The sequence below is a fragment of the Odocoileus virginianus genome, chromosome 12 (genome assembly GCF_023699985.2).
Source record: "Odocoileus virginianus isolate 20LAN1187 ecotype Illinois chromosome 12, Ovbor_1.2, whole genome shotgun sequence".
Taxonomy (NCBI): Eukaryota; Metazoa; Chordata; class Mammalia; order Artiodactyla; family Cervidae; genus Odocoileus; species Odocoileus virginianus.
This window is the reverse complement of record NC_069685.1, coordinates 15714961-15730473: the sequence shown is the minus strand read 5'-3', so window position 1 is coordinate 15730473 and position 15513 is coordinate 15714961. Positions and strand designations below refer to the sequence as shown.

General features: G+C 45.6%; 1 protein-coding gene across 1 annotated transcript in view; it reads right to left on the bottom strand.

The window, feature by feature from the left end:
* The window catches only part of RNF150 (ring finger protein 150), a 265783-nt gene extending 253151 nt beyond the window's left edge, over positions 1–12632 (bottom strand). Inside the window, exon 1 of the mRNA XM_070474825.1 lies at positions 12142–12632. Within this exon, the coding sequence (XP_070330926.1) occupies positions 12142–12628 (487 nt within the window). The 5' untranslated portion in view covers positions 12629–12632. The remainder of the gene's footprint in view (positions 1–12141) is intronic.
* Positions 12633–15513: the final 2881 nt, after the last annotated feature.

Genomic DNA, 15513 nt, shown 5'->3' with positions numbered 1-15513 from the left:
GCTTTATGTCTCGAAGGCAAATGATTCAGGTCAGTTGGGTACCAGAATCACCTTTTTCACCATCACCCTATACTACTCACCAAACTTTGATGAGCAAACTGGCATCCTCCCTACTTGGGGAAAATGCCACGGTATTTTGATCTCTTCAGCCAGAGGCCTACAAGCAAGATAATGAACTTTTAGCACATCAACGAAATATCACCCAACTCAATTAAAATGTTTAACAATTTCTGATTCATTATTATACTCTTTGACTGTGTTAAAGAAGTTTGTGTACTTGCCAAGTTTGCCATCTGTTTGTCTTTGTGCTGCTCTCCAAATTCTGATATTTAGTGAGTCACTAAATCATGTCTTGAGGTAATACATAACTGTATGTAGTTATTTTAAGAAATTATTTTATATTGGAATATAGTTGATTTACAACATTGTGTTAGTGCCAGATATATAGCAAAATGATTCAGTTATACACATACATATCTTTACTCTTTTCTAGACTCTTTTCCCATATAGGTTATTATAGAATATAGAGTTCCCTGTGCTATACAGTAGGTCCTTGTTGATTATCTTTTACATATATAGCAGCTTTGTGTTCAGTCGTTCAGTTGTGTCCAACTCTTTGCAATCTCATGGACTATAGCCTGCCAGGCTCCTCTGTCCATGGGATTTCTCAGGCAAGAATACTGGAGGGGTCTGCCATTTCCTCCTCTAGGCGATCTTACTGACCTAGGGATCGAACCCGTGTCTCCTGGGTCTCCTGCACAAGCAGGCAGATTCTTCACCACTGAGCCACTAGTGTTCATATGTTAATTCAACATCCTAATTTATCGCCCCTCCCCACCTTTCCCCTTTGGTGACCATAAGTTTGTTTTCTATGTCTGTGAGCCTGTATCTGTTATGTAAATAAGCCCATTTGTATCATTTTTTTAGATTCCACATATAAGTGATATCATATGGTATTTGTCTTTCTTTGTATGACTTATTTCACAACTTAGTATGATAGTTTCTAAATCTATCCATATTGTTGCAAATGACATTATTTCACTCTTTTTTATGGCTGAGTAATATTCCACATCTTCTTTGTCCACTCATTTGTTGATGGACACTTAGGTTCCTTGCATGTTTTGGCTACTGTGGACAGTGCTGCAATGAACACTGGAGTGCACTGTAACTTTTCAAATTATGGTTTTCTCCGGACACATGCCCTGGTGTGGGATTGCTGCATCATATGGCAGCTCTGTTTTTAGTTTTTTAAGGAACTTCCATAGTGGCAATTAGTAAACTTTAAAAGTCCTTTCATGTAGGATTTTATACGGTCAAAGGAAAAAACACTGTTTCTTTAAACACATACAGCATTGTGGGATAGGAGAACCTGAGGAAGGCTCTAGATTCACCCAGTGTGGTAGCTGTCAACCCTGGCAGCCCATCAGAATCACCTGGAGAGTCCCCTCCCACCACCAGACAAATTACATCAGCATCTCCGCAGGTGGGACCTGGGAGTCTGTCATTTTTAAACTCCCCAGAAGACTCTAATGTGTGGCCAGGATGGAGAAGCACTGATCTAAACCAAGTTCCCCTCTGGGACCCTCCTGCTTATCACTTTCAAATAAAAGAAAACAAGACCCAGAGGTGGGAAGTGACTTGCCAACGGTAAAGCCAATTTGAGGCAGAACCACAACTGAAGCCTAAGTTTCCTAATGCCCTGTTCAATTTGCACTTACCAGCCCCAAGACATGGAAGAATAGAAGGAAACAGTGGGGGTGTCACCAACTGCAGTCCTGATGATTCTATCACCGAGGCTTTACTCCTCTTAATTCTCCACCTTCTGTGTTCTGCCCAGACTGTCAAACTAGTCCAGCTTGGAGCAAAGTGATGCAGAAAGCTGTGCCAGGGTCTTGCAATAGCACCAATGTTCATTCTGACAGATTGTGCTGACAGATATTCTTTTGTCTTCAAAGGAGAGCCATTCTAGGGAGTGAGCATGTAACTGAAGACATCACTAGACAGGCTTAAAAAAAAACCTGCTCTATGTCTGCACATGAATAGCCTTTGACTTTCTAATGCCATATTCAGGCACTTAACCTAAGAATGTAATCATGAATATGCACCTATTTTTAGGTACATAAAGATGTCTACAGCACTGTCTAGGTAGGGGAAAAGTGGAAACATCAAGGAAGTTTCAACATGTGCCTTTAAATTTAAAAAAGCTATAAAAACACGTGTAATATATTCCCAGTTTAGTAAAAGTAAATATATAACCACAAAGTGAAAAAAACACTAGATTTGAGTGAGCAGTTGAATTATTGATGGTTATCTTCCTTTCTTTTTAAATATCCTATATTTCCAAAATTTTCTACAAGGCATATGTCTTTCATTTTAAAATATATACATATACACATGGATATTAAAGCTACAGGACAATAAACATATGCACAGAATTATATTTGATTCCAACATTTTTGTGTACCCTGATCCTTTTGCTTGTTACTGGTATGTCTTTTTTCTCCTGAGATGAAGGGCATGAACCGGGCACCCACTTCATGTCATATTCTACAAGATGACTCAATCATTTTAACAGGAGACTCAAATTAGAATCTCTCTGAACTCATTTATACAAGTTAAAAGCTAAGAAAAAATATTTTATTAGTGTCATAGAATATTTTTCATGAAGTGAGAGTGGCATGCTAAGACAGTCCATCTTTCCAGTCTTATTTAACAGACTTTAAGATTTATTGAACACTTTCTATGCACCAGGGACCACCAAGGCTTTGGAACTTTCCCATGAGCAAAAAGGGTCTAAAAGCCTTCCTTCTTGTGGCCCTTACATTCTGGTGGGTGGAGACATGCTAAGGATAAGTAAAATGAAGCAGGGAGAAGAGCAGCGTGTGCTGGGGGTAGAGGGGGAGGGATGCTGCCATTCCAAATAGAGCAACTAGGGAGTGCCTTAGTGATGAGGTCATGGAGAAGGGGCCTTAGAGAGGCAGCCAGTCCTGCTCATCTGGGAGGAAGAACATTTCATGCACCGTGGCAAATAAAGGAGAAAACACTTTCCTAAAGAGAGGGGAAAACATCTTTTCTTTTCCACCATTCTTTGGGTCACTTGGAATTACATGTAGGTATAAACAGTTCATGGCTACAGAATGGTCAGATGAATATCCTCTGAAGAAAATGAGGATCAGGGAATATACTTATGGGAGAAAAAAGGCATTTGTACACTGACAAGACCTCTGAAAAATCTCAAATCTGCCTTTTCAATAGTGCTTACTGGCAGATTGTGTGTGTTAAAAAAAAAAAAGTTATGATGGAGAGATACCAGGCTGAATTGGTTAAGAAAGACAGTATTTCCTGGATCTCACCTAATATACGTGTTCATTATATAGTTTTGCCTGGACATGAATTAGCCACACATTTAATGCAAAAACACTTCTTTTTCAAATCTCTATCATGAAATATGGGACTTCCCTGATGGCTCAGAAGGTAAAGAATCCACCAGCAATGTAGGAGACACAGGAGACGTGGGAAAAGATGTTCCTACATCAAATACAGAAAAGCCTAACAATCCAATATATAAGCTCTAATTTTATGGCAAATGATTCTTATTTCTACTGAAAATGATTTTCTAAATACTGCTATATCATGGAATAGATAAGACTTTTTAAAAAATGATACCGGTAGAAATAAAATTCATAAACAATGCTTTTGAGGCAGTAAAAGAAATTTAATTTTCCTCATATAGAAAAATAAAAGAACTAGATCAAATCATAATCATTAATATTTTTACTTCAATCTATAAAGCACACTTCTCCTATCATGAGTTAAACTGCCAAGTGATTAACCTCTCAAAGTTTAAAATAAAAGATTATAGTACACCTATAGACAAGGTTTCCACTTAATAGAACCACTGTTATTGCAGCTTAGTGGAAGAACAATCACACAGCACAGGCAGTTTTATTTCTCTGATTTTATATTACCAACAAACCCTCCAGAGCTGACATAAAATGAAAGTCAAATTCTATTCGGATTAATTCAAATGTAGCAACTCAATTTACATGATAAAATACACAGAATTCCAGCATCATTTCAGTCACTCGGTAGTAAGTGAAGGTTCTCCTTTGAGTATATACAAAGTGAAGTATCTCTTCTGAGGATAAACTGAAGACTTTCAGGAGCTATCAAAATATTAAGTTCTTTATACACCAAGTTTCATGTCCAAAAATCCAACAATTATGGTCAAGGGCTTCTTTTTCAAAAGCTGAGACTAGTTTCTAAACAAATTTGCATTGCATCAGAAGCATAACCATTCCTTTCTAAAAAACTAGAAGAATGAGTTATAAAGTGCTAGGCTCTTTATGAACCTTTCCAGATTTCACAGTCATAAAATTCCTTCCATTTTGAGAAGCCAGGGGATTTTTAAGAATAGAGGCATCAGGAGAGATGAGGACAGGATTCTTACTAAAGATTAAAAGGTAAAGGCAGGATTTCTTCCAAATCCCCAGATACAGATTTCTATGATCTGAAGTGAGTAAACAAACCATACAGTTTCTTGAAATGCCCAGACCATATCAAGTTACATTGCCAATAATGTTATTTAACACTGACACTATACTATGGCTTTTAATAACAGAGTCTGGAATTTCTGGCTATTGGATATCCACCTGCCAGCAGAGAGACAGGTGAAGAAGTACAGGTGAGCACCAAACAAAAACACAAATACTAGGTAGGACGGGTGAGATTGTTTTGGCCTGGGAGATTAAGACCAGGTATAAATGGTAACTTTTCCATATGTAGCTTAAGAGGGAAATGAAATGGAAACTGAGGCTGTTAAGAAGTTTAAATATAGAAATGATAGGGCATCAAGGGCTCTCAGGCTTGGGAAAACCCTTTGGTCATCCCCCGTCGGAACTCTAGGCATAAATCCTGTGTTCAGTTCCCACCTGAAGGCAAGAGAAGGTTCCACCTCCCAAGAAAACCTCTGCCATCTCTCAACAGTTCTAACTTTCTAAACTGCTTTTTCTCCTTTGCTTAACCAAGTCTGCGTTCTATAGCTTTACCTCACTAATCCGAGTCTATCTCCATAAAGCTGAGGCTCCAAGTACATAAGCCTCAGGGCTGAGGCGTGGGGCACACAGGAGCAGGGCAGGCCCAGAGCCAGGACATCCACAGTGATGGGGCCTTGGACCAGATAACGGGCATACTGTTCATCCAAACGGCCAGTCACTTCGCTGCCCAGACACGGCGCCCCGTCATCAGATTTCATTAGAAGTCAGAAATGTATTTTTAGTAAAAGTATCCTGGTTTTTTTAATGTATAAGGAATAAATTGTGGTGTTCAAATAGCTCTTGACATGCAACTAATCCAAACTTCTCTATTTATAAGTGAGAAATCTGAGGCCCTGGATTGAAAGTGATGGATCAAAGCCAAATGGTTAATCAGAGGTTGCTCTGGAGGAGGGCAGCCCCAATGCAAAATCCCATCTCTCCTGTCACAAAAATGCAGTCTGCAAGGCCATGTGTATTGGGCTGATAGATGTGCTGAAGTATTCAGAAATGAGAATCAGCTTTAGATCACTTCCTGTCTCCACTATGAAGTTACTACTGTCCACAGCTAGTTTGTAGGGTTTGAGCAGCAGCTACAAGCACCGCCTCAGGAGACAGAGCTCAGGTTTGTAAGCCTGGCTCCATCACTTACTACTGGCATGATCAAGTCACTTCCTCTGTCTAAACCTCAGTTTCCTGATCGGTGGAAGACAGCTAAGAACAGTACCTATAGCTCAGCGTGATTGTGAGAATTAAATGAACTGATACACAAGTGTTTACAATATGCCTGACACAGAGTAAGCAGCACACAGACAGTATTATTACTACCCAGAGAGAGGGCTACCATATGCTGAAGAGGGGTAAATGTCTTACTTAAAGGAAAATGCAAAACAAAACGACACAAAGATATCCTAAAAATAAAGAGTTCTGCAATAAATTCAAGCAGCTAATTACTTTACAGAGGCTGAGAAGGAAGGCTTCCACACTTACAGTAAATGCAGCATGGACCCACACATTAAAATCTTAGCACCCACCTACACAGGAAAGAGCCTCAATAAATCTCCTACATTTTTTCCTCCAACCTTGGAGAAGGCCCTAGGATACATGAGATACACCCCACTCTGGGCTCCTCCTTGCTAACGGCTGAGCTTGTTATTTGGATGGTTACCGCAACCATCTCCTCCCTCCCTCCATCTCTAGGTTATTACTAAGGACCCAGTCTCTCAACAGTTCTTCCTAGATGACTGGATGCTTAGTTTTCTCCTTTCCCTTTAACTGTGTACTAGCAAAAGACAAAAACACAGCAAACACACTCTTCCAAAAAAGTTAAAAAGAAAATGCATGATTTCTCCAACATTGTAACTCAGACACTCAAACAGATATACCAATGTTCACCATATAAATATATACAAACCATACATAGATACATCTCATATTTCTCTGATGAGGCTTCAGTTTAAGTCACGAGAAAGCACAATTACAGGAGGAAAATTCTCAAATGTTTATCCACCATCAGCGGGAGCTGGGACACCCGGTCTCAAGTCATAGAAACCACAAAGAGAAACTGGCATGAAGCTCTGACATCTAAAGCAGAAGAGGGTGAATAAAGAGCTCTTTACTAAGGCTGCCAGGGCCACTGTGAGCCCCTGGGGGCCTGGGAACCCACGTAGTGGTTCCTGTCACTGTTCACAATGCCTATGAGGGTGCAGGTATCGACAGCTCTGTGCCAGCTACACACATAAGCACTGTACACCTATGCATTCATTTAATTTCCATAAGCACCACCTGAGGCTCCTCCACTTCACAAATGAGGAAACTGAGTTCTTGAGAGGTTAATTTGCTCAAAGATCCACAGTGAGAAAATAGCAGAGCCAGGAGACAAACTCAAGGGGCTGGTGAGACGCTGCATTCCTAATTTACCACTTCCCAAAAGAGCCTCTGGGCGTGCTTGCTAGCTCAGAGGGTAAAGAATCTGCCTACAGTGTAGGAGACCTGGGTTTGAACCCTGGGTTGGGAAGATCCCCTGGAGAAGGAAATGGCAAACTACTCCAGTATTCTTGCCTGGAGAATCCCGTGGACAGAGGAGCCTGGTGGGCTCAGAGTTCATGGGGTCACAAAGAGTCGGACACGACTGAGTGACTCTCACTCAACACAGCCTCTCGAAATTGCTGATACCACTTCCCTCAGAGTATACTTCAAGTTTCACAGGTATCTGAGCAGCTCCGAGGAGGACATCATTTGGGCCTGGCTGCCTTTTCCAGTATCTGGCAGTGTAGTTCTGGAGCTCTCTGATGGAGCCTGCATTCCTGCACAGTTTTTCACTCAAGCCCTCCTATTGCTCACTCACAAAGGAAACCTGGGGAGGAGCTCTAAAGCCTACAGACGCAGCTCCTTGTATTCTTTGAGAGGGGGACATAAAGAGTCTCTGGTCCATGGGCTTTTTTTCCCTTCCCAACTGAAAGAGGTAGATGTCTTTTTATCTACTAACCTCCTTTCTTCTTTAAGACAAAACATGGTTGAGCTGAAGAAAACAAATAATGGTGAGCAAGGGGGAAGGGAGCAAAATGAAAAATAGAGAAAAAGTTGCTTAGTTTCTAAGTTGTGTCTGACTCTTTGCAACCCCATGGACTGTTGCCAGGCTCTCCTCTGTCCATGAGATTTTCCAGACAAGAGTACTGGAGTGGGTTGCCATTTCCTCCTCCAGGAGATCTTTCCAACCCAGGGATCAAACTCACACCTCCTGCTGCAATATCGTAGGCGGATTCTTTACCGCTGAGCCACCAGAGAGAATTAAGATGATGTTAAAAAGTAACTTTGGGGCTTCCCAGCTGGCTCAGCAGTAAAGAATCCACCTGCCAATGCAGGAACTGCAGGAGCCGTAGGTTCAATCTTTGGTCAGGAAGAGCCGCTGGAGGAGGAAGTGGCAACTCCGTCCAGTACTCTTGCCTGGAAAATCTCATGGATGGAGAAGCCTGGTGGGCTACCGTCCATGGGGTCACAAAGAGTCAGACACGACTGAGTAACTGAACACACATACAAAAAAGTAACTGCTAGTCATCGGGGACATGCAAAGGAAAATGGCAATGAAGACAGTCCTTCACAGCCACCAGGATGGCCAAAATCAGAGAAGGACAAGCGCTGCTGACGATGGATAGCAACTGGAACGCTCCTACACCGCGGCGGGAAACATGAGACGGTGTTTCTTTGGAAAAGAACCTTACAGCTCCTCCTAAGCTTAAACCATACAGTTGCCATATGACCCAGAGGCTTCACTCCTGGATATGCACCCGAAAGAAACGTCCACACACCAATGTCTACATGAATGTTCACAGCAGCATTATTCACAATAACCAAAAAGTAGAAAGAAGCTAAGCATCCATTATTTGATGACTTTTTAAAATGTGGTACATACATACAAAGAAACGTTATTTGGCAACAAAAAGCAGTGTAGTACTAACACACGCCACAGCACTGGGAGATTTTGAAAACATGAAGCTAAGCAAAAGACGCCAGTTACAGGAAAAGCGTATTACTTGATTCCATTCGTATCAAATGTCCAGAATGGGCACATGGAGACAGAAAGGAAATTAGTAGTTAAGTAGGACTGGGGGACTAGAGAGTAATGAAAAGTAAAAGCCAATGGACGTGGGGTTTCCTTTTGGAATCAGTTGTGAGGGTTCTCAGAGAAGCCAATGATAACCCACTCCTGTGTTCTTGCCTGGAGGATCCCACGGACGGCGGAGCCTGGTGGGCTGCGGTCCATGGGGTCACAAGAGTGGGACACGACTGAGCGACCTCACTTTCACTTGTCACTTTCCACTTTCATGCATTGGAGAAGCCAATGGCAACCCACTCCAGTGTTCTTGCCTGGAGAATCCCACGGACGGCGGAGCCTGGTGGGCTGCCGTCTATGGGGTCGCACAGAGTCGGACACGACTGAATCGACTTAGCAGGAGCAGCAGCAGTGAGTGTTCTACAACTCTGTCCATAGAGTAAAACCCATTAAGTGGGCCACAGGGGTGAGGAGGAAGAATGAATTGGGAGAGCAGGATTGACACATGTACTCTACCTGTGTGAAATAGCTAGTAAGAACCTGTGGTGGACAGGGAGCTCAGTGCTCTATGATGACCTAGAAGGGTGGGACCCGAGGGTAGGGGGAGGCTCAAGAGGGAGTGGAGATATGCACTCTTATGGCTGATTCACTTTGTTGTATAGCAGAAATGAATACAACATTGTAAAGCAACTATACCCCAATTTTTAATATATATATAGAGTGAATTCTGGGATACATAAATGCTCTCTCAAGAAAGCAGTAATATTTTAAAGAGATTTTTAAAAACTGATTACAAACTAAAGCTGCTAATCTATCCCAGGAGAATTTGAGTCTTTGTGAATGAGAAAACCATAACTGTAGAAGTGTCAGAAACCCAAAATCCTAAGCCAGTAAAGAAAAATCAGAAAGAAAGGCTCTATGGAAAGGGGAAAGGGAAATGATTTCCATTTAACTGAATTTCAAGACAGTGGGTGTGTTGGTGTCACATCACCCCAAACTCATAGATATTACATGATGGGTTGCAGAACAGTAAATTCAGACTTTCACCTGAAAGCAATCATTGCTGAAAATAAAGGATCTGGAGGAGAGGTGAGAATTTTTTTAAAATGTAAAGGCTGATGTTCACTTTTTGGAGAGAGAAGCAAAAAGTTCATGAATGTAAGGAACCTCTGGTATATTGCATCCCATGTTCACAAAATAAGAATATTTGATCTAAAATATACACCTAAGATACATCTCCTAAGATACAACTGAGTCAGAATTCTGAACTCAACTAGAAAAAGTAAAGCCTTCAGGTCCTCAAGCTAAGTGTAACATACTGACAGCCAGAGCAGTGCTGGCACCGGTTCAGATTCAGGCAGAAGAAGTTAGAAGTGAAAGGTTCGCCAAGCTACCAGGTCATAGATCTCCTTATAATGAGACTTTAGCAGCCATCAATGCAATTGCTGACTAAAGTGAATCCAGTCTCCTAATGTGGCAATACATCAAATGATAATATGGAATCCTCATGGCTATTAGCAGTGATAATGTTAATGCATTTTTGGAAACAGAACAGTTAATAGAGAATTTCCTTGACATTTTTTCGTCTAAATTTCAAACTATTACCAAGACCCTTATTTATTCCCACTACATCTTAGTCAACCATCATTTGTGTGGAAAATCCGCTTACTGCTTTCTATAAAAACAGATGAGCCATTAATTGATCCAGTGTATTGGCAGTTCTTTTTAGACAGAGACAAATGATGCCTCTTAACGTTGCGTTTGAAGCTGAAGAATCTGATTTCATGCACATGTAAAAAAAAAGAGACATATTTAAAGAATCCTGCAAAGTCGACTAACAACCTTCTTGGAGTAAAGAACAAAAACAAAAACCCCTCCTTCACCCTCTCCCCAATGAAGTTTAGATATTAAATATGTTTCTAAAAATCCTTTACATGATTTAAAATGCTCTTCCACAGTCCTCCAAATCCTCAACTATCATAAAGTTTACACAGGGCTCCTATAATTCAAGGTCAGAGTACAATCTTTTTCACCTACAAAACTACTGAGCTCAAGAAAGTATATTAAATGGTCCTCAATGCTCTATATTAACTTTTTAAAGAACTTAACTGCCCCTTCCTCCCCTTCATTCATTCATGCGTTGCATTATTTTTGACCCTGAGTTAGAAGTACTGAACCTTCCCCACCCCACCTGTTTGCAGCAGGGTTGACAAGTTCCTTGTCTGTAACAGCTGATGGTGACCACCAGGGGCAAACCCACTGTATATTTTCTAATAGGTAACAGGAGCTCTGGGAATGAAAACTCGTCACCAAAGAATGCACCCCTTCCCCAGTGTGGCCAAAGCCTGCTACTCCATTTCAGACGCATAACTGTTTAATTTCTTTAAAAGCCAGGTTTTAATAATGTCTGATCCTGTGACTCCAGTAAGAAAATGCAGATGCAGTGGCCTCTGCCACTTCCACTCCCTCCTACTCCCTCCCCGATGCCACAGCCTCAAACTCAGCTTCTGGCAAAGGGGGGGGGGGGGGGGGGCGGGGACAAGGTTCTAGGGGCACACAGAAACTCCTGAACTCAAGAAGAAGGCGAAGCTGCTAAAATGAGCTGCTTTTGCTCACAAACCTGGAGAGGACTTTGCTGTTCCTACCAAGGAAGCACTGTTAGGTCAGGCACACGGAGAAATAGTGAGTTTTAGGGCAGTCATGGATTTCTAGTCTGGGCACCCTGCGATCTTTACTAAAACCGTTATTATTTCTACCCTGAAATCTCCTTTTCGCTCTAAAGGAAACCTTCAGCATACTTAACCTTCCAGGCGCGCGGGGGGGGGGGGGGGGGGGGGCCACGGATAATGCAATACTGGAAAAGCAGGCATAACTTTATGGCCACTATGCTCTTGTTGGCTTGTGAAGGATTGTTGATCATTTACCACCGTGCCCGCCTGTCAGCCTGTCCGGATGACAGCTTGGCAGAGCACAGGATTTTCAGTATTATTTATGACGTGCGTCAACCCAGCGGGTGGCGGGGGGTGGAGGGTGGACTCTTAATCGCCCACGAAAAGCTGAAACCCTGAAACCCGACTTGGGCAAGTTGGCGGTGGCGAGCGCCAGCATCAGTAACCCGACCTCCCTCCTGATACCGAAACGCCGGCATCAGGAGTATACCTGATGCACACATACAAGATCAGGTCTCCGGGTCCCAAACAGATGCGAGGCCAGTCACCAGCAAGGCAACATCCGAGCCCTGCCCGCCCCCCCCTCCCCCCGCACCCCCCACCTTCCAGATCCTCCTCGGAAAAGTTAGGCCCCCTCGGCCGACCCCTGTCCGAGTGACCCTGTGTTAAGTGGAACGCACTCCCTGGTCCCCCCGAGGCAGTGCGTCCTCTCTTCTTTGCAAATCCCACGAAGTGACGCAGAGCGAAACTTAGTAGGTCCAGGCAACAGAGACGCGTCTTTAGCAAAGCACAGACTTCCCAGAAAGGAGCGAGGAGGCAGGCGCTGGATCCTTCTCGGCGCCTCCAGCCTCCCGGGGCTCCCCGCCCCCGCCCCGCGCCCGCTTACCTGCGTGGGGCATGGTGATGGTCTCGTTGGTGTTGGAGCCCACGTTGAAGATGACCACGGCGGAGGCGTTCTGCAGGAACGCGTTCCGGATCTTATCCCTGTAGGTGCAGTTGCCCTTGGGGATGAGGGCTATCCAGTTCTTGCCGTGGGCCGGGGCGGCGAACTTGGTGTTGGGGTCGCAGGCCAGACGGTCGTGGGCCGAGCTGGCCATGACCACCTCCCCGCGGGCGTCCTGCTTGGGCGAGTGCTCCCCGTAGCGCCCGCACTCGGTCTTCTCCGAGTGCAGCTCGGCGGGGGCGCCGCCGCCCGCCGCCCCGGCCCCGGAATCCGGCGCGGGCTCGGCGTAGGTGATGTTCACGAAGGCGGTGTACCATTCCTCTTTCTCGGCCACGGTGAAGTCCAGGCAGACCAGATGCACGAAACAAAAGGAAAGCAGCCATGTTGAGAGCGCCAGGCTGCGGCACGCTTGGATGAGAGACATTGCCATCTTTATCCGCCGGGGCCCCCTCCCCGCCCCCCGCGCGCTCCCCCCCGCGCCGTCCCTCCTCCCCAGCCCCGGCCAACCCCGGGCCGGCCGCTTGTCGCTGTCCTCCTCCTCCTGCTCCTGCTCCTGCTCCTGCTCACTCCCGGGCCCGGGGGGCCGCGGCCGGGACGCGCAGCCGCCGCGGAGACAGGATTCGGAGCGAGCGGATGGCGCCGGCCCCTTCCCCTTTCAGCCGGAGCGTGGCGGTTGCATCTCGCTTCGCGGGCGCAGGAGGGGCGCGGGCGGAGGGGGCGCTCGGGGTTTGCGGCGGAGTCCGGCTGCCGAGCGTCCTGCTCCTTCGCCCGGCTTCTCCTTCTGGCATAGGGGTGGCAGGGGGCCCGGGAGCGTGCGGGGTGGCGGCCCGGCGCCCTGCAGCCCGGGCGGGGACGGGCGCGGCTGCTCGGAGCCCGGGGTGCCGGCGAGGTGTCCGGGTCGCCGTCGCCGAGCGCTGGGGCGAGCGGGTCCGGCTGCGGGCGCGGCGGCCGCCAGCGCTGCGCGCCGGGTCCCTCGGGCTGCGGGCACTCGGCTCCTCTCTGGCGGCGCCCGACACACACTTGCCGCGGGAGGGGCCGGCTCGGGGGTACCGGGAGCAGCCGGCAGAGAGACTACGCGGTCAGTGTGTGTGTGCGTGTGTCTGTATATGTTTGTGTGTGTGTCTAATGTGTGCGTGCAAGGAGGAGCTTAGTGTGATGTCAAAGATTCTAGGCTTCTCTTGCCACGCTTCCCCGGTTCTCTCTTTACGGGCAGCAGCGACCCCTGCTGGGTCTCAAATTCCACCTAGTCCGCGACTTGGTCCAGTTGGTGGGCGAAAGGAGGAAGCGACCCCTAGACCTAGGAGGACACGAACAACTTCCTGCATCTTAAACTTTAGTGGGTAGCCAGGTCCTTCCAACACCATGCGTAGGTGCTGGGGTGGCAATAATCAAATTTGAACGTACATCCCTGTCACTCGGGGGCGGGGGCGGAGTGTGGAGTATTTAAAACTCAGACTGATGGGCCCTGCTGCAGAGTTTCGGTACATCTGGGATGAGTTCCATATTATGCTTTTCTAACAAGTAACCAAGTCATGTTGATGCTGCTGGTCACCCCATCAGCATGCGTACAGACGTCGGCTTCTTTTTTACTGTCTGGCAGCCAACGTGCTATATGTTTTCCTATAGAATGAGTGTTTTCTAACTCCGTAAGAAAATTAATTGGGTGAGCTATTTCTTCACTGTTTTTGTTCTGGTTGTCATGACAGGTAACAGAATACTTACAGCTTCAGTAGGCAAGGTAGGCTGGTTTAGGGAGTTGTTTCTAGAGTATTGCCCAGCTGTGTACAGAGATCACAACTAGTTAGCAGAGAGTAAGCCACTCTAGAGTTGTGTTCCTAAAACTTCGGTACAGCACAATTCCTTACCAAGTAAATGTTTGAGTAGTTAACTTTTCACACCCACAGTTTCCTTGGCTTGAGATACCTGTCAAATCTCAAAAATAATTTGTGTGATGGTTCTTAATCACCTACATTGAACTTCCCATCTGGCACTCTTTCCGAAAACTAAGGATCCAATTGATGATGAAAACAAAAGTCCACCTTTTCCCCCCTCCCCTCTAGACCTTAGCATGTTTTATGGCTACCCATGAGCACGGGCTGTTCTTTTTCCAGCAGTGGTAGGAACAGCTGGTGGCTGTTAGGGGAGAGCAAAGAATCCCAGCTATACCCAAATTAGAAGCAGGCCCAAGAAGAACTGCTTAGAAGAATGTGTCTCTGTGGTATTGGATGTGCTGGGTTTGTGTCTTTCCCTAACTTATTCATCTCAGAAAATAGGCTTCTAGGCAATCGGGACAGTGCTTTTTATAGTGCCTAATGCCAAAATGGCAAAAGTGAAGCAGCTGGTTCCTGAACCACCAGAGATCTGAGTCAATAGCCTAAAAATCCCAGCGAGGTTTTTGTATAGAGGCCTCACAAACCAGAGTGGTTCCCCATATTTCTCTGACTCTTAGCGATTTTTCTCCAACCACAAAACTTGGTGAATCTGTATCATTAAGAGTTCGTGACTGCCCCATTCTTCTCTCCCTGAGAGGATAAGTCAGAGGCCGAGGAGATGGCAGGATGAAGGAGGTAGCTTCCTGGCTGGGAGACTGATTAATTATAGGGCTATGGGCAAATATGTAAAATATTAAATATAATGGGAGCCAGGTTTCTTAGTACTGAAGAAAGAATTTATGAATATGGAATGAAAGAAAGCTATAAATGTTACCCAGGTCGGGTTTGGCTGCTTACCCCCGGAAAGCCAATAGCTGAGACAAGTTGGTTGAGAAGAAAAGGTTTGTTTATTCAAGAGGCCAGCAACCTGGGGAGAAGGTGGCTGCTGGTAAGTTGCTTCAGTCGTGTCCGACTCTGTGCGACCCCATAGACGGCAGCCCACCAGGCTCCCCTGTCCCTGGGATTCTCCAGGCAAGAACGTTGGAGTGGATTGCCATTTCCTTCTCCAATGCAGGAAAGTGAAAAGTGAAAGCAAAGTCGCACAGTCGTGTCTGACTCTTCTCGACCCCATGAACTGCAGCCCACCAGGCTCCTCCGTCCATGGGATTTTCCAGGCAAGAGTACTCGAGTGGGGTGGCATTGCCTCGGGGAAGGTGGACTTGTATCCAAACACCAACTTCAGAGATTCTTCTGGACCGTGAATGGTTTTAAAGGGAGAATCACTGGGGGAAGGGGTCAGAATCTTCATTTATCTTTCCCTGTGTGCAATCTTCCTTCTGATTGGTTGGTGGTGAAGTAACAGAGTGGAGCTCCAGGAGTATTGTGCTCAGCCTGAAGTTGCCGTCATTCCCCTGGGTAGGGGACTTAGTTCCTGCAGAAGAAC